Below are 24069 nucleotides of genomic sequence, written 5' to 3' on the forward strand. Positions count from 1 at the left end.
ATACTTGCTAGGCTGCCAAAAGAACAGGCAAACCCAGCTACTATTATTGTATAATAGCTTAATTCATAAATCCACAGGTGCTAACCTAGAATGGGCAGTGGAACTTCTTAGGCAAGTCATCATCCTTCATGTCTGTGGAACCAAAACATAAATGTAGAATGATAAATCTACTTTCATAAATATAAGTGGAATTTGGAACCTTTTAGAGATGAAGTAGTTCCAATGACATCTTCTAAGTTTTGGCCTTGTAATTTACACAACCTTTAATTATAAGTCTGTATAAAGCTTCGCAAGAGTAGCAGTTTATTTTTATTATTTATTATTTACCAATTAAATAATTACCAATTATTTATTATTTACTTTCTATTCTTTGAGAAAGCCTGTTTTTAGTTCACTTAAGACACTTGCTTACATGCTAATTATCATTTAATGATAAAACACCAGTTTCCTTACAGGGAAATGTAACTTGAAAACCCTACGGCAGCCCCGAATACCATCTTTGTAACTGAGATCTGAAAATTCATTTTTACTAACGCTACCCAGATATGGTCAACACAGCAAAAAAAACCCAGAATTTTGCAAACTCCTTTTGTGATCTTGCCCAAAAGCTTAAAATAAAACGCAACAAGGAATCTACCTCTACATGTAAAACACAATCCAGTATGCCTCTTATTTCTTATAAACGCTACAAACGAGTAGGAAAAGAATACTGCCCACGGGCTTTCCAACTTTTGAATTCTGGCGACTAATACCAGCGAGAGCAAGAGCGAAGGAGAGAAACCACGCAAAAGCGCCCTAGCCAGGCAGGCAAATGGTAGACACGCAATGTGGGTAAGTTGGCCGTGAAGAGACAAACCCAATTTGTGAACTAAACCTACGCGCTCAGAGAAGAGTGACCGGTTTCAGACTCGGCTGAGCCCACCAGGAAGCATCTAGCCGACCGGTGACCCAGGGAGAAAAAACCGCTTCCACCCCGACACCACTACCAGAAAAAGAATGGAGAAAAGAGACAGCTACTAGGGCAATTTTGACCCAGACCCCGTGACCCGGTTCCTCGCTCTTCGCCCTCTTCCACACCCCGCAACCCCCAGGCTTCGCCGAGAGCCCCTCCCCTGGACTCATTCAAAGCGCCACGTCTCCTAGCTCCGGGCCACCAGCCATCCCGCAAAGACTTCCTCCGGTTAACCCCTCCCAGCCACCCGCCCAGAGTCACCGATCCCCAAGGCTCGGCGCCGCCACCAGGCCCGAAAAGGTCACCGCCAACTACAGCCGCGGCGCGCTAGCTCCAACGGCTCCAGCCCCGCCCGGCCTCGCCCGCGCCCACGTGACACCCCACGCCCCGCCCACCGGCGTCCACGTGACCCGCTGCCCTGCTCCTAGACTACGCTCGCTGCGTGGATCGCGGCCGGAGCCGCCATTGTTCCGCCGAGGGAGGACAGCGGGGCCTGGCCCTGGCGCGGAGACGCCGCTTAGCGGCCGCCGCTGGAGACACTCCCTCCCGCCGCCCCCCTCCTCCTGGCGGCGGCGGAGTGAGGCTGACGGGGGGCACTGGGAGCCCCCTGTCCTCCTGGCGGCGGCAGCGGCCGATCCCCGGCTCCGGCGCGAGGGGCGGCCGCAATGCGCTCGGCCTGAGGCGGTCCGGCCTGGCCTTACCTTGCTTCCCTTGACTGTTCCACGGCGTCTCTGCGCCCCGGCGTCATTCTGCGAGTGCCCCTGACGGGAGGGAAGATGGCTACACGGAGCTGGCTGGACGAGCTGGCCCAGCAGGCCGAGGAGGGCTCAGCCCGGCTGCAGGAAATGCTCTCGGTCGGCCTAGGCTTTCTACGCACCGAGTTGGGCCTCGACCTGGGGCTGGAGCCGAAACGGTACCCGGGCTGGGTGATCCTGGTGGGCATGGGCGCGCTCGGGCTCCTGCTGCTCTTCCTGCTCGGCTACGGCTGGGCCGCGGCTTGCGCCGGCGCCCGCAAGAAGCGGAGGAGCCCGCCTCGCAAGCGGGAGGAGGCGGCGGCCGCGCCGGGCCCGGCCGCTGACGACCTAGGCGTGCTGAAGAATCTCAGGAGCGAGGAGCAGAAGAAGAAGAACCGGAAGAAATTGCCGGAGAAGCCCAAAGTGAGTAGGGGAGGAGTGGCGGGAGAGTAGGGGCGAGGGACCAGCGTGGAGCTCCTCGAGCTTGCGGGAGGCCAAACGCGAGCCGCCCCAGCCGGGAATGGAAAAGGAAAAGAGTGAGGTTAGTCGAGAGCCGGGACGCAGTCTCCCCAGGCGGAGGAGGTGGTCGGTGGACACGTTTCTTGGAGAACGGTGGAAACTCAGGAAGCATGGGACCGGTGGGGAAGATGAGTGTAGAGGAAGGAAGTTAGACAGTGTGGGGTATGTTTAAATAGAAGCGCCTGGCGGTCAGGTCATTTTCGGGAACCTTGACCGCCGGAACGACATGCCAACGTCCCCGAGGCCTGCTGGGTCGGCTGCATGTGTGTGCGGAGGCTGATGGGACCTGACGGTGGGGAAGTTGTGGCAAGACTGCGCCGGGGAGGCAGAGCCTGGCTCAGGTCACACTGAGATGGGGAGATACGGCGGCCTGCAGACTCCGGGGCTGACTCGAGGCTTAAAGGTACCCAGGTTTGGACGCGCTTCCATTTTAGTTGGGACTGTTGAAGGGAGACGGTGGCCCACTCTCTTTCCGGTGCCTGTGGCAAGTGGAGGCCGGACCTGGAGCAAGACAAGAGGGGGGTCTGTTTTCTCGGGTACTCGGGGCTCCGGGGCCCCCGGAGAGAGCGCTCAGGCAAGTTCGGCGGAGCGGTGTGGGCGTTTTGAAATAGAGTAAAGGGATGACAGAGCAGAAAGGCGCAGGCTGCGCGAGGCGTTCCGGCACCGATTTACCGGGCCACGTGTGGAAATGCAGAGAGCATCACAGCTGTTTTAGCATGCCTTCGCGTTTCATTTCTGCGGCCTTTATGGCCATTTCCCCGCGGTTCTCCCATTGGAACGTTCATGGTTTTATTCATTTAAAAAAAAAAGTACCGTGCAGTTGAACAGGGTATGGAGGGTGTGCAAAATGAGAAGCAGCTCCTAACCTATTTTTATAGCCACTGGATTTAGCTCTTCCCCTTTTCAGTACGATAAAGTACAATACTGTGTGACCTGCGCTCTGATTTTTGCTGGATACTGAGAAGTATACACGTGAGAGTTAAAGTCAGGCATGGAAACTAATACAGGAGACAGATTCAAAAATAATTCTAAAATTTTGTAGACTGACAGGTGCTGTAGAGGTGTGAGCAGTATAAATGAGGGTTGGAGAGTGGGAGACTATTTGCATTGGAGGCATTTAGGCAAGTTATTGGAGGAAGTGAGATCTGAGTTGAAGCTAAAGTAATGAGAGTATGGTTGGTAACAGTACAAAGGATAAGGTTGTAGTAGAGATGTGACAGGTCACAGTTACTGCATTATTAGGTCTAGATTAGACTTGCTGATTAAGAGGATGCAAGATACATGCAAGACCTGGAAAAGGATACAACTTTGTCAGTGTGAATACCACCTTAGGTTAGGAAAAGAGAAAATACAAGTGACTTGCAACATAGGTAATTATATTTAAACTTGTAGAGAGTATCAAGGATTACCAGAAAGTAATGTTATGGTGGAAATAAAGAACCTGGCTCCAAGACAGGAAAGAAGGTGATCTTGAAAAAAACACATACATTAATAAGCCTAGGACCAGTGTGGATGAAGCAGGGTGTGAAAATTTCAAAGCCCTGTTTGGGACGTCTGGAATTTCAGATAGACTTGGGTCAAGAGACAGGTGCTCCAAGAGCCCACACGAAGTGCATCACAACACTTGGATGACCCATCTGAAGAAGGAACACAGACAGGCTCCTATGGAACTTGAGCTGTGAAATATGCTTATCAAATTTAGTACTTATTCCTTCTCCTTTTCATTTGAGTTAAGGAAAGGGGAATGAATAAATAAATCCAGTATTATCTTTGGGGAGTGGAGAATGGGAAGACTAACGGAGTGGTTGAATGTTAATCACGTGAGAAAACGTATTTGCCTACCTAATGGTAAAGTTGTGTTGGAGAAGTTCATCAGCACAAAACTGGCTTTCAAATGTTTTTGCAACCTACAGTGAAAACATTTTACATTGCAATACCCCCCACACATATATCAAACTATTCTATTTGTTTTTCTTTAATGATATTTGTGACCCACTAAATTGGTTTCATATTTGATTATGAGGCGTGACCCACAGTTAGAAAAACACTGCTTTATAGGGTTAAGAAATATAAGCTTCCATTTATTTAGTTAGTACTCATATGGTTTGCACTGTGCTAAATATTTACTTGGGGAAAAGCAGGATACTGCTTGCAAATTGAAGGCAGTAAAAAGGAAAACAATATTCATATGTCTCACAGTGAAGGAAATACAAAAGTAAAAGCTTAGTTTTTCCCCAGGGAGCTGCTTATTCCAGTTGTGGAAAAAGATATCAGAAAACCCTAGTGTGGGCCCAGGTGGCCAGGAAAAACCTTATCACAGAATTTGACTTTGAAAGTGGGGAGGAGCAGGATAGTGGGAGAGACTGAAGAAACAGCAATGGCTCAGGGGAGGAAGACTTAACTCTGTCAGCCTGGCAGGAATTAGGACCTCTAAATTTGAGTAAGGCATTTAACCATGCTCCGATTAGCTTATCTTGTTTATAAATTGAAGATCTTAGTTGAGTTAAAACACTGCAGGATTCCTCAGCGTGTTAACCCTAACTACTTGCAATAGACTTACTTTGGGGGTTTTTTTGGTCGTGCCACACGGCCTGTGGGATCCTAGTTCCCTGACCAGGGATCCAACCAGCGTCCCCTGCATTCGAAGCATGGAGGCTGAACCACTGGAGCACCAGGGAAGTCCCTGCAATAGAGTTACTTCGAATGCTTGTTAAATGGTGTAGATTCCTGAGTCCTACTACATATCTTGTAAATTCAGAATCTGTGGAACTGGGTTCAGGGAATCTGCATTTTTAACAAGCTCCCTTGCCTATGAGTTTGAAAATCATTCCCTGCAATAGGGCCGTAAGATCCATAGTATAAGAGAGATTTCTCAATGGAGTCATGTTTAATCTTATGATCCATCTTTTATTACTACATCATTCTGATAAACATTTTAAGATATACTTAATTCTGATTCAGGTGGAATCAGTGATGTCAACTACTGCAGTTTTTTAAAAGGACATTCCATATTTGTTTAAATATTTTATTTTCGTCCTTTCAGTCCATCCTTTTTAGTTTTCTCTTAAATCATTCCAAATTTTACAACTCGAATTTTCAAAATTTGTTTCTAGTTGCCTTCTTTTATTTGTAGAATAGATGTTGTTTAGCTTTTTAAAATCTATTCATAAGCATTTTTTTTTAATTCTTATATCAGTTTGCTTTTTATCCCCTAATTTCTTGCCGTAAGTTTTGGGGGGCATGAATTGCAGTTTGTTCCCCTGTTAAAAGTGAAGGGAGTGATGAAGGGGGCAGCACTTTTCACTGGGCTTAGCTCTTGGCATTTTTGGAAATCATTGTTTTCATACATGTATTTTTCGTGACACCTAGTTCATTGTGAGTGTTAAATAGGCACTCAGTAAATATTTTTTGCTTGACTTAATCTGTGCAGTGATATGGATGGATGTAAGATCTCAGATAACTGGTCTTTAACAATTGTTGCTTTGAATTTCAACTGGAAGCAGGTAACCAAGATCATCGTCAAAGAAAACTCATTTTAGTGGACAAGTTTTTTTCATATTAGTTTAGGAATTTTCATAAAGATTTGCCATAGTGCGATTGTTAATATCTATACGCTCAGTAAATAAAAGAGTAGTGTTTTGTCTTGTTTGCTACTGTATAACCTTGCACAGTGCTGGCAGTCAATAAGTAATTATTGAATGCATAATATAGTAAGATGTCCCACCAAAGTATTTATGCAACATACTCCTATTTTTCATGCCTAGTAAATTCCATGTGAGCCACCTTTTTATTTTTACAGTGGAAAATGGCTGTGTTTGCCTCATCTGGCTAAAATTTTGTAAGGTCCATCTTTCTACAGCCAATAAATCATTCTAATAGTATGCTGTGTCTTTTGTAGTCATTACTTCTTTTCCAGTTTCACTGCCACTGCCCTGCTTTTGGACTTTATTACCTTTTGCTTAGGCTGTCCTAAGCATCCTAACTGGTTTTCCTGTTTCCAGTCCCTTTGTTGCCAATCCTTTCTACGCACTCATGCCAGCTAAATCTTTTAAAGCCCAGTTCTGATCATGTGACTTTCAAGTTCACATCTTTTCAGTAGTTCCTCAGCACCTGCTGAATAAGATCCAGTGACATGGCACTCAAGCCTTTTCATGATCTAACCCCATCTTAGATTTATCTCATACCATTACCCCTAGGACATTACCATTAGCTAGACGTCAGTGTCTCTTTATTCATATTACCTTTTTCTATTCATATTATTTTTTCTAAAAGGCCTGTTTTTTCTGTATCTCTACCAATTTCTACCTATCCTTCAAGGCCCAGGTACATTGCTGCCTTTACTATAAAGCCTTCTCTAGCTCCCCAGCTAGAGTTAGTCTCTCTTTTTTTATGTTTATTTTATATTTTTTATGAGAGCTGAAACAAGAAGGCAGAGCATTGCCTGGGAATGTGCTTGTAGGATGACTCAGATCTTTTCACAGCTATGTGCATGCCCAAGAATGACAAGTATTGATTTTGGGGTTAGAAATAAATTTTAGTGAGTAAGCAAATTTCCAATATGGAATCTTCAGATAGTGGTGATCAACTGTTTATTTGCCTGTGTCTGTAACTGGACTATTCCTCTCATCTCCAAAACCTCATGTCTAGATGTACACTGAATTTCTTCAATTAGAAACCTGATGTTTGTCTCAAAAACTTTAACATCGCCGAAACAGGGCTTATAATTCCCTGCCCTCTCCCAGTCTTCCCCATTTCTATAAATGGTAAATGACTCTGCCATTCCTTCAGTCATACAAGCCAAAAATCTAAGAATCGTTCTTGGTTCTTCTCTTTTCCTTACCTCCTCATCTTCACTTCATATCCTAATCCTTCAGCAAGTACCATCAGTTTTATCTCCAAAACATATATTTAGTCCAGCTATTATCACCTTAACTCACTTGTACAGCAGTAGCTTCTGTTGGCTGCCCCCAGTGCTTCCTCGATACCCTAGTAAGGAGTCTTTTTAAAAACAAGTCACAGGGGCTTCCCTGGTGGCGCAGTGGTTGAGAGTCCGCCTGCCGATGCAGGGGACACGGGTTCGTGCCCCAGTCTGGGAAGAGCCCACATGCCGCGGAGCAGCTGAGCCCGTGAGCCATGGCCTCTGAGCCTGCGCGTCCGGAGCCTGTGCTCCGCAACGGGAGAGGCCACAACAGTGAGAGGCCCGTGTACCGCTAAAAAAAAAAAACCACAATCTTGTCTAAAACGAACATTTCAGTAGCTTTTGCATTTAAAATCTAAACTTCTTTCCTATATGGCCCAACACCTGCTCTTTTTCCTAAGCAGTTTTGAGTTGGTTTCCTCTCATTTGCTACCTTCACCTATAGTAATCTTTTTCAGTTCTTCAAACTCTCACAACCCAGTACCTTTACATGAGCTGTTATTAACACTTCTGGAACCATCTTGACCCCACTGTTCTAATCAGCCTTTAGATCTCACTTTTAAAACTTACCTTCCCAGAAAATGCTTTCCTGATCACCCTATTTGAAATAGGCATCCCCTTTTATTTTCTGTCTTAACCTCTTATATGTGTTTCCTTTATTGTAGTTTGTAAACTGTCTAGTAACTTATTCATTTACTTTTGCCCAGGGTCTTTTCTCTCCACTAGATTATAAGCCTTGATATGGGATAGCAAGCAGTGACTGGCATATAACAGCCTTTGATAATTATTTGTTAAACTAAATGCTGAATGCAGTATCTAAAATGACATCTCACTGTTTAGTTGAATAATCTAAACTGTTCCGGGGCTAAATAAATTTGTCTTTTAAGATATTCTCAATAGAATTATGTCTTTTATTCATAGGTGGTAGTTTTGCCATGTCATCCCACGTATTACTAAAGTTACGTGTCATCTACAGGGTTTTCTTTTTCCCTTTAAGTCACTAGTCCCCTTAGTTTTAACTCTTAGAAGAATACTCATTTGATTTAAAAATCTTGAGTGATAGGTAAAACAAACATTCCTGATTTTACCAAAAGGAATCTTGAGTTTCAGAGAGATTAAGTGACTTATTCAAGGTCATAGAGCAAAGGCATTTCAAAGGCAAAACAATATCCTGATTTCTAGTCTAAGAACTCACTGTTATTTCCATTATACCTCTCTGATTTTTTTTTAACCTCTCATTTTGATAGCATGTTCCAGGATATTATATTGCATTCAGAGAACAAATCTAATTTTCTCAGTGAATTACTTTATTGCTTTTAAATTTTACTTTTAGAATCAGAAGTTTCTGCTAAAAATTATAATGACCTTTACAGAATCTCCAGAATTTTGCCTCTGTTTGGTTACATGACAGGACTTTTTCATCCTGTCATTTTCTTCTGCCAGAGGCCTTGCAGAAAAGACCTTCAATAGTTCTGACAGAAAAGACCTTAAATAATCGTGCTCATCTTAAATACCAAGAGCAGCAATAAACCCTCCGAACACTTGTTTTTGTTGCACTTTGGCTTTATTGAGGAATGTACTACTTCTCAAGGTTGTGAGAGCCTTGAAAACATTTTTAAATGATTGTTACTATTATTACTATTCAAACAAAATCATAGGATCTCTGTGAGGAGTTGGTGTTATCTGACCAGTTTCATTTGGCCGCGCCTCACGGCTTGTGGGATCCTAGTTCCCCGACCAGGGATTGAACCCGGCCCTTGGCAGTGAAAGCGCCGAGTCCTAACCACTGGATCACCTGGGAATTCCTCTCCAGTTTTTAAATTTACTCTGTTTTCTTTCCAGCTATGCTAGTGGTTTTCAAACTGTTCCACAGAATGCCAGTATTCCAGAACGCATCCATCAGGATCTGAGAAAGAATTACATGGATATGTGTCTGCTGTATCACCTGTAATCCTTATCTCAGTACCCATCTGACATAAAGCCTTGAAAACCAAAGCTGTATTTACCGTTTCAGAAATCATCTTTAGAATAATTTGGCCATGTGATAGGTATTGAATGTCATCTCTCTAACCTATAAAAGTAGCCCTGAGCATCCCAGATGCAGTCAACAGAGATGTTTTGAAATCCCTGAAGAGGATTTAGTTTTGGCTAGCTGTTGAGAAGGCACAAGGATCTTTACCCTAAAGGAAATAACTCAGGATATATAGCAAGATTTTGCAAATTTGATTTATAGGCCATATTTGTAAGATTATCCTCTTAGTTTTTAGGAGTTTAAAATTGGGGGTGAATTTAAAAATAAGTTGGTAAATTACTGTGACTGAAGCTGTAGTTTATGTTTAGTTTACGTAATTGATATGTGCACAACATTTGGCAGGAAAAAACACACAATTTGTGTTCTCACATAAATGGCAAGAAATTATTCTATCTTGAATATGTATCAGCACTCTTCACAACTAAAACTAAGAAACTGACAAAGACTTAGTCTTGTCCATTAAATGAGATAATGCATGTGCTTGGCACATGGCAAATACTTGGAAATTATTAGATCTATCAGCTAAAGATGATATCTCTTGAATTTCCATGATGTCTTGCCTTTATTTTTTTTTATCATGGACATAATATGTAGTCTTATGCTTCCTATATGCTCAGTATAATTTCCAGCTAAGAAAATTAAGACTCCAGTGAAGTAGTAACTTGTCCAGGGTGATAGACATTTGGGATTCAACCGTGGTCTCAGCTTGCCTTCAAAACTTATACTCTTCTCCTTAAAGAGGCTGGGGAATGGGGCTGGGTGGAGGGCGGGGCGGGGGGAGGCAGAGTACATCTTTTGTCTGTTATTTTATGTGGACCTTTTTTTTTTTTTTTTTTTGCCGTACGTGGGCCCCTCACTGTTGTGGCCTCTCCCATTGCGGAGCACAGGCTCCGGACGCGCAGGCTCAGCGGGCATGGCTCACGGGCCCAGCCGCTCCGCGGCCTGTGGGATCCTCCCGGACTGGGGCACGAACCCGTGTCCCTTGCATCAGCAGGCAGACTGTCAACCACTGTGCCACCAGGGAAGCCCTGTCTGTTAGTTTAGTGTGCGCTATTGTATACCTGTGTTCTTCCTTTGCTTTGGTCGAAGCTTCTCAAGGGCAGGAATCGTGCCTCACTTGTCTTTGTTTCAGGGTTTTAAGGGTTCTGCATATTACTCTACTGAGTTCACTTACTGGATATTGAGTGAATGAACATGAATGATTATTGTGTAATTTTTTTAGAAAACAGTGAAACTGTAAGCAGCTTTTTAAAAAAGAAAGATAGTATGACATGTCTCTAGAGCAAGCCTGGACTATTTTTAGCCTCTGAGAGGATACATTTACTCATCATTTGTATTCTGTTAACTTCCCAAAAGAATTTGTGTCTGGAGCATTGGGCCCATTGGATACATGTACAGTTTGTTAGCTCTCTTGACCACCAGGACTTAACGTTTATTTTGAGCTTGCTAGTATGAAAAATGACTTGAGTGCTGGAACATGGGATGAGGTTATGGGTCATCATAGCTTTGGAGAGGAAAGGATATTGAAGGAGAGAAACTGTTTCTTGAGCAAGTAAAGTATGCTTTCACATGTTTTCTCATTTACTGTCACTTTAACAAGTTACATAAGACAAGTTACATATTTTCTTCATATTTACAGATGATGAAGTTGAGGGTTAAGTCAAGGAAAATGCTTAAAGTCACAGTGATTAAATATGGAAGTTGGGCCTTAATCCCAGGTTGTCCATTCCAAAGCCCGTAGTCTTTTCATATTTCACTTTTTTTTTTGGTAGTTAGTAGACTGCCCTTCTAGTTTCTAAACTTAAGAAGTGGACTTCCCTGGTGGTGCGGTGGTTAAAAATCCACCTGCCAGTGCAGGGAACATGGGTTCGGGAAGATCCCACATTTCGCAGAGCAACTAAGCTCATGTGCCACAACTACTGAGCCTGCGCTCTAGAGCTCACAGGCCACAACTGTTGAGCCCACGAGCCACAACTGCTGAGCCCGCAAGCCACAACTGCTGAGCCCGTGAGCCACAACTACTGAGCCCATGTGCCACAACTGCTGAAGCCCAGGCGCCTAGAGCCCATGCTCCGCAACAAGAGAAGCCACTGCAGTGAGAAGCCCACACACTGCAACAAAGAGTAGCCCCCACTTGCTGCAACTAGAGAAAGCCCGCGCGCAGCAATGAAGACCCAATACAGCCAAAACTAAATAAAATAATTTTTTTTTTTTTTTGCGGTACGCGGGCCCCTCACCGCTGTGGCCTCTACCATTGCGGAGCACAGGCTCCGGACACGCAGGCTCAGTGGCCATGGCTCATGGGCCCAGCCGCTCCGCGGCATGTGGGATACTCCCGGACCGGGACACGAACCCGTGTCCCCTGCATCAGCAGGTGGACTCTCAACCACTGCGCCACCAGGGAAGCCCCTAAAATAATTTTTTTTTAAATTAAAAAGTAAATAAATAAACTTAAGTTTCCAAGTAATTTGAAGTCATGGTTTGTACATTTCGTAGCTAAAAATAAAATTTATATAACTAAGTGGAAATAGGATTCTAAATGCTTTCATTTTAGAAGTGTGAAATGTTAAACCTTGTATATGCTTACCTTAGCTATAGATTCTTCTGCAATTTAGAATCAGTTTAACAGATATATAAAGGCCACTCAAATGGAGTAGAAGTCTATTATTAAGCATATCTTCTTATTCTGAACCTTAAAACTCTCAGAGGGCAGATTCCTTTCATATGTCCTTGACCCTGAGGTCCCTATGTGATGCCTTGTACTTAATTACTTAATAAATGTTTATGAAATTAGTAAATTGGAGATTGACTAATGTGAAGAATTTTATTGAGTAGTTATCAAATAAGACCCTGTTCCCCTGCTGTGTGGCCCCCTCCTCCATTTTATTTTCCTGATTGTCAGCTAGGTGTCTTCATTCTGCCTTATCACCCTCCCAACACACACACACGTTCTTTTGTGAATGTATTTTTTAAAAGGATCTGGGATGGGAGTTGAGGGAATGTTTAATAACAAGGCTGACATGGCATTATCTACAAGTTTATCCATGTAAGGAATGATTATATCATTTTTCTGTTACTGGTTGATTTTCACCAAATTTGAAGGATATTTTGGGGTGGTCTAATTTAAAATATAGATTGCATGCTATATATAAAATTAACTTTGGTTGGCCCTGGAGGGGAACACCTCAGAATTTTCCAGAGAATTTTAAACCGGGTACAGCAAGAGGCCCATGTAATTCTAACCTGTAGAAACAGCACCATATATATTATAAAGTCTCTATGATCAGAGAAGATACTTTCATGTAAAACCCAGCATGGAAGTCATATTGGATTTGAAGTGTTAGTTTGCGATTAGTTCTTTTCATGTGAGCAGATCTACATAATATGCTTCCATTTAGGGATTTGCTAATTTAAATGTGGTTAATGCTTTACCAGGACAAGGCTTCCTTGACCAGCTAGTAGAGATCAGATTAGTGCTGTTGATAGGTAGGAGAGGCACAACCATCAAAGTGTATCCTCTTTTCCTGCTACCTAAGAATGCTGTTGACTTTTCCCTTGGGATAGGGGGCTTATTATTTCATGGTGTCAGGCATTTGTGGGGAGCTGTTGGTGACTTATGGAACCCCAATAGTTATGAGACCTATATAAAGCCCAAAAGTTAGTGGAAAATTGGGAAATCTGCATAGGCCAGAGCTGCAGTTCTAGCCGCTACATAAGTTGTTGCAAAGAAGGAAGTAAAATTGGCACAGGTTGGAATGTGGGACCACCTTTGGCTTGCTGATCATTGCAGAGCCTATGAAATGGAGACTGAGTGTTCCTCTGCTGGTCACTGATTGAGGACTTCAGACTTTGTATTTGTCCAGAAGGAAAGATATTTTCATCTTTCATTTGGGAGGCTCTATCAGCATTGTTTGCAGTTGTCTCAAAGGAATTGCATTGAACTTTTTAGCGGTTTTTAAGATAGTTTTTAACCACTTAATTTCACCTTTTTTACAGTTACTATATAAATTAAAATGGCTCAATTTAGTCATTTACATGAGTAAAATGGAGGTATCATATAAGTGACTATGATAGTTTGCTGAAGGGATTAGTTAAATGAAGTTTCATAGATGTGAGGCTTGTGAGCTGCCACGTGAAGAGAGGGAAACTGTGAACTTAGAGCTGTAAGATTGGTCAGTTGGAATAAAGCTTACATGGAAAGGTGAGGATGACCCCAGAAAATCAGAAAAAGTAAGTTTGACTAGTCTGAAATAAGAGATGGCATACGAGAACTGACAAGTAAGATGGTGATACGGGAAAGTAGAATTAAATAAAGTTTTATGTTCCTGGTGTGGATATGGCTCTAAGCCCAAATTCCTTTCTGGGGTTTCTGACCTTTCTCAATGCATTGTCTCCTCCGCCCCTCCCTGCCCCCCCTATATACAAAAACACAGAGAAATGAGAAGAGACAGCATTAAAGTGGCAAAACAGCCCAGAGGAAAGAAAACCAAACCAAGAGTGAGGACACTTGGTTTCAACATTAGCTGTCTGACTTTAACAAGTTGCTTAAGACTCAGCATATTAAATTTGAGTTAATTAGGAATTTAATCAGCTAAAAGACAGCTTTTGTTTGGATTTTTCTGCCATAAATCTTTGGGAAGCCTGCAGATTGGGTTTTGGAATATTAATGGTTTCTCTTTCCAACTGCATATCCCTGATAATTTTGCACAAATGCAGGTAATGTCACATTAGAAAAACTTTGAACATTCATATTGTTTTTGTTACTATAACTCCGCTGTAATAAGTAATCTGGTGGAAATCTGTTCTGCAAGAAGTAGAAATAAAGCAATTTAAACTAGTATATTGATTTACTAACTTACTGTGTTGAATATGAGAAGAATGGGCAAGTGAAAAGTAGTAGTAAGATCCAGAAAGAAGAGGTTAGAAATACAGATACCTGGGAGATACCTGGGCCCTTTTCTTCAAAGTTCTGAATCTAAGTATATTTCTGGTGATGGGGCTCAGAAATGCTTCATTTAAAAAAAAAAAACCCAAACTGGTGATTCTGATTAAAAGCCAGAATTGGTGTTCAGAGACTTAATTCTACTCATGAACACCTCTAAGTGCTGTCATTTTATTTTGGGGTTGTTAGGAAAACTGAGGTAGCCTTTTTATGTGGCAGTGGGTTAGTAAAGCTTCTTAATCCTAGAATAGTAGAGCTATTAGATTGTAAGATTACAGGGGACATTAGCGATTATCTAATACAGAGACCAACAAACTGTGGTCCATGGACCAAATCTGGCCCTCCACCTGTGTTTGTAAAGTTTTTTGTAACACAGAGGTACTCATTCCTTTATGTATCATCTATGGCTGCTTTTGTGCTACAGTAGCAGAGTTTTGTAGTTGCAACAGAGACTCCATAGCTCACAAAGCGTAAAATATTTTCTGTCTGGCCCTTTACCAAAAAAAGTTTGTGGACTTTTGAATAGATCAGACCTATCACTTTTATAGATGTAGAAAAAAACTCAAAGATAACGAGTGAAATACTCTGAGATTACACAGCCAATTGGTGGTCAGAGTGCAAAGACAATTTAGTTCTTTTTCCTGCTTCCATTCCACTATTTTTTGTTGGAGGTACTGATGCCTGGGTGAAATCAGAAAATAAATTTGTGGTACAGTTTTGCTTGTAAGTTCATTCTTTATTATATTACAAGATGTAGTTCCTAGGGACAATAGTCTTAGATAACACAGCTGTACAAAAATCTTTTTAATTTGGGTCGGGGGTAGAATTTGATTGTTGTATATTCTGTGTCCTGAGTACAAATCTTTGATTTGCTCTGCCAAGCAGTTTGATAACAGAATCCATTATTGTTGCTGTGCAGCCAAACGGACGGACCATCGAAGTGGCTGAGGAAGAGGTCGTCCGAACTCCTCGGAGTGCAGCAGCTAAGCAGCCATTAGAGACACACAAGAAAAATGAAAAGGTCAGTTGGCAGCATGTGAAATTATATGCAAGGCTCTTAATAAAGAGAGTGACATATAAAATGTTACATGTACACCCCCATTTAAGGAAAGCTAAAAATCTGAATTTATCATAGCGATGGATGGGTGGTGGAGGTTTAAGTAAGTTGGTTTTGTTTGTTTGTTTTTTAAGGAGGGATGTATTACCAAGTAATTTATACATTGCTGTGACATTATTAAGTTTTCATTTTGCCAGGAACAATTTATTCATGACTTGAACATCTTTTATATGAGTAAGGTTCCAGATATGTAACATACCTCTTATTGGAAAACAAAATTGTGATACCTTTGTTAATAGTGCACTTTTGGCATGGAAAACTTGGCAAAATTGTTCTATGGTATTAAGTGTTAATGTAGATTTCTATTGTGACAGCGACATAATCATCTACTTATTAGATACAATTTCAATTTGTTTAACAAAGGAAAATATTCTGTACTCAGGTCATTATTAAAAGGTTTGGATGTGCACTCTTAAGTTTTCAAATAAGACAATCTATTATACCCCGTTAATGGTACATTCCTGGGGTTTTATTCATTTTCCAGTTGCCAGTGTTAGAACCATCCCGTTTTTATTTGACTTAATTTAGTTTGTAAGTAGGCAGAATGTACAAGACTCTGTTAACAGTGGTACCTCCTGCTGTGGGCGAGAGACTTTTTATTTAATTATTTTTGGTACATTAAAAGTTGCAACCTCCCCCGCCCCTTTTTTTTAACCCTTGCATGCATAGCTCCTTTTCAGGGAAAACGAACAAAAAACCACAGGTAGGTAAGTGGTTTCTAGGAACCAAGGTGCCACAACTCCAGCCCTGTAGAGTAGTGGTGTGAAGTGGTTGGTACAGTTTCTTAATGCTCATAATTTCAAAATACCACTGAAGAACTGGTGAGATCAATTCTGCCCTGTAACCCGGTGAAATTGGTCTAGGGCCAAGACAGCTGCAGGTAGGATGGCTTAAAATGAAGGATGGTTGTGGGAAAGAATTAAATATATGTCTGACTTTGCCTTTGGCAGAAAAATAAATAGTAAATTACTTTTATTAACAAATAAGCATACAATTTAGGGATTGTGAATTTACACTGTGAATAGTTTATATGCTTAATGTAGATGTATACTTCTCCCATCTAGTGTTTCCTTGTTCCTGGGCTTTCTCTCTACTAGTGAGCATTTTATACTTAACTCCTGCTTCCACTCCCTGAATTATCCTGAAAAATCTGTAGTTGGAATAATTAATCAACTACCATTCATCTCTGATTGATTAATTATATATAGATTGTATGTATCAGGATGTAAAACCATAGTTTAAAGTTTTAAATCATTCTGAAATCTCTTATGCTGGAAAGTAATTATAATGGTTGATATTTGTTAAGTATCTAAAACATGGCAGGCACTGTGGAAGGTGAGGTCTGTGTATATATCGTACATATTTACTTCGTACATAATTACTTATTTAATTATAAGTAAATATATTTACTTATAATATAGTAGGGACAACTTATTGAGCACTTACTGGGTGTACTTTTAAGACTTTATAGAATATTTATACATGTTACTTTAATTATCCTTGCAAGAATGCTGAGGAGGTGGTATCATATCTTACAAATAAGAAACGTGAGGCTTAAGTTACTTAAGCTTTTAAAAGTACAGTCAGTTCTAACCTAGACTAACCTGACTCCAAACCTGACTCCAAAGTCTGTGCTTTTTTACTGCTCTGTATTATTTCTAGTCCTTTCAAAAACTCTTCCAGGCAAATAGCATTAGTCCCATTTACAGATAAGGGCTCTGAAGCATAGAGGGATTGTGTGATTTCTCTAAGTTCATACGTAGTTTCTGAACTGGGATTTGAACCCAGCTCATTCTGATGCCAAAGCCCATGCGCTGTTTAATCACTTGACAGAACCACCTCCTTTCAGTTGCCATTGCTTTTTTAGTGCAAGGCTTCTACCTTTGGTTTGTCGCCTATTTGATTTCACTTTTTGCATAATAATAAATGCTACCACTCACGCTTAATGTTTCTTTTCGCAATCCTACATCTTGAATTTATGCTTTTTAACTTGGTTCAGTCCAGGTGACTCTCATTTCAGTTAACTTTTTATGCTATTGTGCTGTATGCTTTTGTGTGTTTTAAATATGTGGTGGTTTTTTTTCAGACTTCTTACTGTCTTTTTTCGTAAATAAACATCTTACGTCTACTTATGCACCTAAATATATATTATTATGTATTTGTTTTCCTCTCAGAGCCACGTTAGGCACTTTAAGAAATACGGTTTGCCCGTAAAGCAGTTGCACTCTATGCAGTGATTTTTTTTTTTTTTTTTTGGCGGTACGCAGGCCTCCCACTGTTGTGGCCTCTCCCGTTGCAGGGCACAGGCTCCGGACGCGCAGGCTCAGCAGCCATGGCTCATGGGCCCAGCCGCTCCGTGGCATGTGGGATCCTCCCGGACCGGGGCATGAACTCGTGTCCCCTGCATCGGCAGGCGGACTCTCAACCACTGTGCCACCAGGGAAGCCCATATGCAGTGATATTGAATACCTTGTCCTGTCACTTGAGTAAGCCTTATAGATAAAACTGTCTAAAAACCGTATATGACAAGAGCTATAGATATTGGGTCTGTAAAGCAAGTTAAGCTACCAGGTCCATTTGGATATGAAGGTTAATGCTTCATTGATGCTAGTGTCTAGTAGAGTATACATTGGATCATTAGCCAGGCTGAATGCATTGTGCTATTTGATGATGAAGAGAATAAGGAGAAATGTAAGATGTATTTACCCTCAGAGAGATTACAGTCTAGTTAATGAAAGGCAAGCATAAGATAAGATACCAGGTAACATGCGGCCTTGACTGCCAGGTATTCAGAGAAGTAAGATTATCCTATTTGGGTAGCCTGAAAAGATTGACTTAATTGGACTCTTGAGGATGGGGATGGTATTTCAGTGAGTAGTAGAAGTGGGGAGGCCAGTTTTGGCAGGGGAGAGAAACAAATGAACACAGTCAGTCATTGTTCAGCTGAAACAAAACAACATATTCAGACTCAAGGGAAAGCCCTAGACAGGTTTGACTGGTCAGGATGGGGTGGGGTATGATAAAAACTTAGATATGCTCAGCTGGCAGCAACATTTGTGATTAACAAATCAGCATTGCATCTGTGATTGTAAAGGTCTGAATTAAGATAGAAGTGTAAAGATGGTTAGTAAGAAAAATAGCAAAAGCAAAAACGTATAAAATTTGGTTACCATCAGGTTGTTGCAGACAAAGTCAGTGGTGTCCTACTGAAATACTCATTCATTATAAATATTAACAAGTTCTTACATTTTCGTGATGCTACAGAGTACAAAATGTTCTCACATCTCTTAATCCTAATGCACAGGGAGGAGGGTAGTATCATTTTTTTTATACAGCTCATTGAAAAGAGTTTAATGAATTGCCCAGGATCACATAGCTAGTAAGTAATGCTCTCTCAATTTCTTTGAGGTAGCAGTTCTCAAAGTATGGTCCGTGGACCCCTGTGAAGGCGTTCCAGGGACCTTTTTGTTGGGTCCCAGAAGACAAAACTGTTTTCAGGATAATTAAGACATTGTTTGTCTTTTCCACTGTGTTAATATTTGCATTAATGGTGCAAAAGCAGTAGTGAGTAAAACTACTGACGCCTTAGTACAAATAAAGGCAGTGACACCAAGCTACTTGTAGTTGAATTCTTTACTGCAATCCACTTACTTGGGGAAAAAAAAGGAAAAAATAAATAAAAAAGCTAATTCCACTTAAGAGTATCCTTGATGAATCTGAAAAAAATGATCATTATTCATTTTATTAAATCTTGACTTCTGAATACATGCCGTTTAATTATTCTGTATGATGAAATGGGAAGTATGCATGTATGCTCTATACTGAAAAACAATGGTTGCCTTGAGGAAAAACACCTGTGCAGTTGAGTTGCAAGCTGGACTAGCCACTTACTTCTTGTTACTCCATTTTTACTTGAGAGAACAACTGATAGACCATGGTTATTTAGAGTTGGGTATTTGTAGACATTTTCTCAAAAATAATCAAGACAGTTCAAGGAAAACAACTGATAGTACTGTTGCAAATGATAAAATGATTTGTTGCCAAGTGGAAATTAGAAATTTGGAAAATTTGTGTCTACCACCATGAGCTTGACAACATCCCAGAACTTAATGAATTTCTGATGAGATCAGCAGTGATGTTAACAAATGTGTTGGGTTTTTTTTTAATATTGTATATAATGGATTGGGGTTTTTTGTTTCTTTGTTTGTTTTTATCTGTTTGGTTGCACCAGGTCTTAGTTGCAGCAGGCGGGCTCCTTAGTTGCAGCTCAAGGGCTCCTTAGTGGCAGCTCGCCGGCTCCTTAGTTGTGGCATGAGAAACCTTAGTTGGGGCATGCATGTGGGATCTAGTTCCCTGACCAGGGATCGAACCCAGGCCCCCTGCATTGGGAGCGCACAGTCTTAACCACTGGGAGACCACCAGGGAAGTCCCCAGAATGTTTTTTGGGTTTTTTTATAAATTTTATTTATTTATGTATATATGTATGTATGTATGTATGTATTGGCTGCGTCGGATCTTCCTTGCTGCGCGCGGGCTTTCTCTAGTTGTGGCGAGCAGGGGCTACTCTTCGTTGTGGTGCGCAGGCTTCTCATTGAGGTGGCTTCTTTTGTTGCGGAGCACACGCTCTAGGCGCACAAGCTTCAGTAGTTGTGACGCGGCAGGCTCAGTAGTTGTAGCTCATGGGCTCTAGAGCACAGGCTCAGTAGTTGTGGTGCACGGGCATAGTTGCTCCCCGGCATGTGGGATCTTCCCGGACCAGGGCTCGAACCCCTGTCTCCTGCATTGACAGGCAGATTCTTAACCACTGTGCCATCAGGGAAGCCCCCCAGAATGTTTTTTAACCTTTTGGAAGATGTATGTAACTCAGTGAATCAGTATTTTCCAAATGCTCAATGCTTACATGTTACAAAAGTAGACAAGTATAAAAGATTCATTTAAGGTGCAAGGTAGACCAATGGATTTTAATGTAGTAAAGTATAGAAAGCTCATTGATGTAGTTTCAGATTCCACATTGCAACAATTTTTAAGAAACTACCACTTGACAAGTTTTAATGTAATATTTTTTCCTTCCTCTACCTAAAATCCTTCATGATTTCCTGTTGTTATTACTCGACAATCTTGAACATAATCCAATGGCACTGTGGCTCAAGTCTCTTTTCTTACCGCTTACCTTCTCTAAGCTCCAGACACTTTGGTTTTCTTTCTTTTCCTTTTTTTTTAAATTTAGTTTATTTATTTTATTATTTTTGGCTGCGTTGGGTCTTTTCCTGCAGGTTTTCTCTAGTTGTGGCGTGCGGGCTTCTCATTGCGGTGGCTTCTCTTGTTGAGGAGCACAGGCTCTAGGCATGCAGGCTTCAGTAGTTGTGGCACATGGGCTCAGTAGTTGTGGCACATGGGCTCAGTATTTGTGGCACATGGGCTCAGTAGTTGTGGCTTGCAGGCTGAGTAGTTATGGTGCACAGGCTTAGTTGTTTCGCTGCATGTGGGATCTTAGTTCCCCGACCAGGGATCGAACCTGCGTCCCCTGCATTGGAAGGCAGATTCTTAACCGCTGGACCGCCAGGGAAGTCCCCTCAATACCTTTTAAGAGTAGAAAAGAGTATCCTATGACCAAGAAGTTTGAGTGATTAGTGTTTAGAAGACCAAAGACAAAATTATTCTGAGGCAGCATAGATTTTATACAGGCATAAACTCTAGCAGTTAGCAAAATAGAGAAAAACCTGCATGCTCAGGGAGCTTACATACATTTGTTTTATGTTCCATAATACATCTTAGAAACTGTAGTTTCAAACCAGGGATTGGCAAGCCATGATCAGGTTCTCTGCCTATTGTTGAAAGTTTTATTGGAACACAGACACACTTATTCATTTGTTTATTGTCTGTGGCTGCTTTTGCAATACAACAGCAAAGTTGAGAGGCCTTATAGTTTACAAAGCCTAAAATATTTACTATCTGGTCCCTTTTTTTGCTGAACCCCTGTTTTAAACTCCTGATACAGTCTTTTGGGTTCATTAAAATGTTTCATTATCTGGAGTGCTTTAATATCATCTGATTCTCTAGGTCTTGGACTCTTGACCTTCCAGGCTCCCTTGTGCCGCGGTCTATAGCTTTGTGATTTCTTGGGTTTCACCCAAGGAATTAGTTTTCAAGAACTTCTTTAAGGTAAACCAAGTGGTTTTTTAAATAAAAGTGGGAATATCTTCCCAGAGAAGCCTCATTTCTGCCCGTAGACTTTTCTGTCTAAACACCTAATGAGTAGTGGAACTGAGACCAGGACTAGGACTTCTGCCTTAACGCATCATTTTTCCATGATACCTGCTTGTATAGTGGCAAGAGGGGATCAAAAGTGAAATATGGTGAATTTGTATTTTATAATGCTATGATTGAAGTGAGAATGGAAGTGGAATCTCCAAGTGGAATTAGTTTAGGCTATTGGAAATGTGAGAACCAAATCTGGGAAAGATTTCAGGGCTAGATAAAAGAAGTTCTTAAGAAAGGTTTCTTGTAAATTTTTTAAGATTATGAGTTGATAACCATGCTGTTTATGCAGTGTTCCGTAACTTATGAGCCCACACCAAACATATTTAAATAATTTAATGGCTTGGATGATGAATCAAGTATACAAATGTAATAGCTCAAAGATTTTATTTGGGGGGACAGTGAGAGTTGGGAAGACAGGGCTATATGTAATGCAGTCTAATTTTAGGCTCTTTCATTGATTAACAAAATATTAATAATGGAATACCTTCTATATGCAGGATATACTATTCTAAGCACAAGGAATATAATGGTTGGTAAAACAGGATAAAATGGTTGATAAAATTAACGAAATATTAATGGAATACCTTCTATGTGCAGTATATACTATCTAAACACAAAGAATATAATGGTTGATAAAACAGGATAAAATGATTGATAAAAGAGTCACTATTCTTATGAAGTTTAGTGGGGAAAACAACTAAAAACAAGCAAGTATAGTCTCTAAAGTCAGGTGGTGTTAAATGCTGTGAAAGAAAATAACTAACCAGGGTGAGGAGAAAGAGGTAAAGTGCTCATTGTGGGCACTTCCTTGCACCTGCATCTCTACTCCTTACTTCCATTCAAAAAAAATGTATCAGAGTAGTACATTTTTAAAACCACTGTCACCATTGCAAAAAAAGAAAGGAATTTTGACACAATGGAAGAAGAACAAAAATCTCGGAAAAAAGATTTTGCTGTGAGTTAATGAAAAACCTTATACACCAGCCACTAGTCAGCAGACCAGAGCACTCTAGTATCCATTTCTAACCTTTAGAAAATACTCAGCATTCCTCTTTTTCATGCTCTGTTTACTTTATCACTCCTGACATTACCAGCAGAGACTTTAGATGATTACAGAGTTGTAAGTATTAGAGAGGTCAGTTCCCCCAAATTTTAAGGACTAGTACTTTCCAGATTAGAGAATTAATAAATTGAATAAGGATTACATTCAGAACCTGGCAACTTACCTTGTGTGTAAATGGCTAATTGCAAAATAAAGTATCATTTAACTAAAAATTTGTGCAGTATTCCTCTTCTGATAGTTTTGTTGCAATGCAAATATTAGATTATACTCCCTAAGTTAATCTTTCCATCATTACTTGGGCACTGTTCTGCCTTTCTTTATACTTTGCAGTTCTTTAAAATAGCAGTATCTGTTAAGAGAGCAGTTAGCCATTTGAATAGATCTGCTTTTGTTGTCAAGGTATACCTTTTGCCACTCTAATAAATGATAGCACTTATTTGGGTATTGTCTAATATTACGGAGTATTCATTTATGTTAAGATTAAAAGATGAGCTTGATTATGGAAGTTATTTTTGTGTGTTTTCTTTGATAACCAGTTCATTTTTTTTTTATATTTAAGTTCTGTGAATTTGAGAGCAAATTACTCATAGTCTTAGAACTACTTTAGCATGTGCTTTAAAGACTGTACACTCCAAATTGGAATACATAAGAAGATCCATTGGGATGAAGGAAGAAAATATTAGGCTTTCTGTTTATACTATTTTTTATCAAAATATTAAGCTTTACTCATGTTTTATATATAGTCATTGGCATTCTTATTTAGGATGTTAAAAGGTATTAATTAATTGGGGAGAGGAAGATGACAGAGATAATGCAAACGGGGTGGAACTTGAGCTGGGTTAAGAAAAAACAATGCACATCATTTTAGGCATTGGACATCGGTAGAGGGAGGGAGGGGGTACACGGTAAAGGGTACAAGGAAAGTCACCCTAAGCACCCAGGCTACCGTACTTTATTTTGAGAGAAAATTCATGGTCAGTAACGTTTGGGCAAAGACAAGAATATTTAGAGATGACAGTCGTGTTGGAACCAAATGATTGTATATGTGAATAAAAGAATATACAGTTGAGGGCTTCCCTGGTGGCGCAGTGGTTGAGAGTCTGCCTGCCGATGCAGGGGACGCGGGTTCATGCCCCGGTCCAGGAAGATCCCACATGCCACGGAGCGGCTGGGCCCGTGAGCCATGGCCGCTGAGCCTGTGCATCCGGAGCCTGTGCTCCGCAACGGGAGAGGCCACAACAGTGAGAGGCCTGCGTACCGCAAAAAAAAAAAAAAAAAAAAAAGAATATACAGTTGAGATTAATTTGTGGAAGACTTGTATCATATGAGGAAGTTATTAGACTTTATAGATGGTAGAAAATGGTAGGGAGTTTTTAAATGGGAATGTAAATTAATTGGACTGGTATAGATATGTTGGGAGATGAGCAATGGGAGGGAAGCCCTTGAAGATAAGAATTTCTCCTAATGTCTCATTTACATGTCTGTTTCTCCTATTAAATTAGTATAGTACACTTTCCATAAGTAGAAAGTT

General features: G+C 40.9%; 1 protein-coding gene across 7 annotated transcripts in view; it reads left to right on the forward strand.

The window, feature by feature from the left end:
- Window positions 1-1377: 1377 nt before the first annotated feature.
- MTDH (metadherin) overlaps window positions 1378-24069 on the forward strand; it is a 52998-nt gene continuing 30306 nt past the window's right edge. For 2 of the 7 annotated variants that reach the window (XM_033438236.2, XM_033438241.2), the window contains exons 1-2: window positions 1379-2109; window positions 15017-15118. In XM_033438236.2, coding sequence (XP_033294127.1) covers window positions 1729-2109; window positions 15017-15118 — 483 coding nt within the window. In that variant the 5' untranslated portion in view covers window positions 1379-1728. Of the gene's footprint in view, window positions 2110-15016; window positions 15119-24069 lie in introns of all 7 variants that reach the window. The other 5 variants (XM_033438240.2, XM_033438239.2, XM_033438237.2 and 2 more) reach the window with 4 other exon arrangements.

Source organism: Orcinus orca, chromosome 17 (genome assembly GCF_937001465.1).
Source record: "Orcinus orca chromosome 17, mOrcOrc1.1, whole genome shotgun sequence".
Lineage (NCBI taxonomy): Eukaryota > Metazoa > Chordata > Mammalia > Artiodactyla > Delphinidae > Orcinus > Orcinus orca.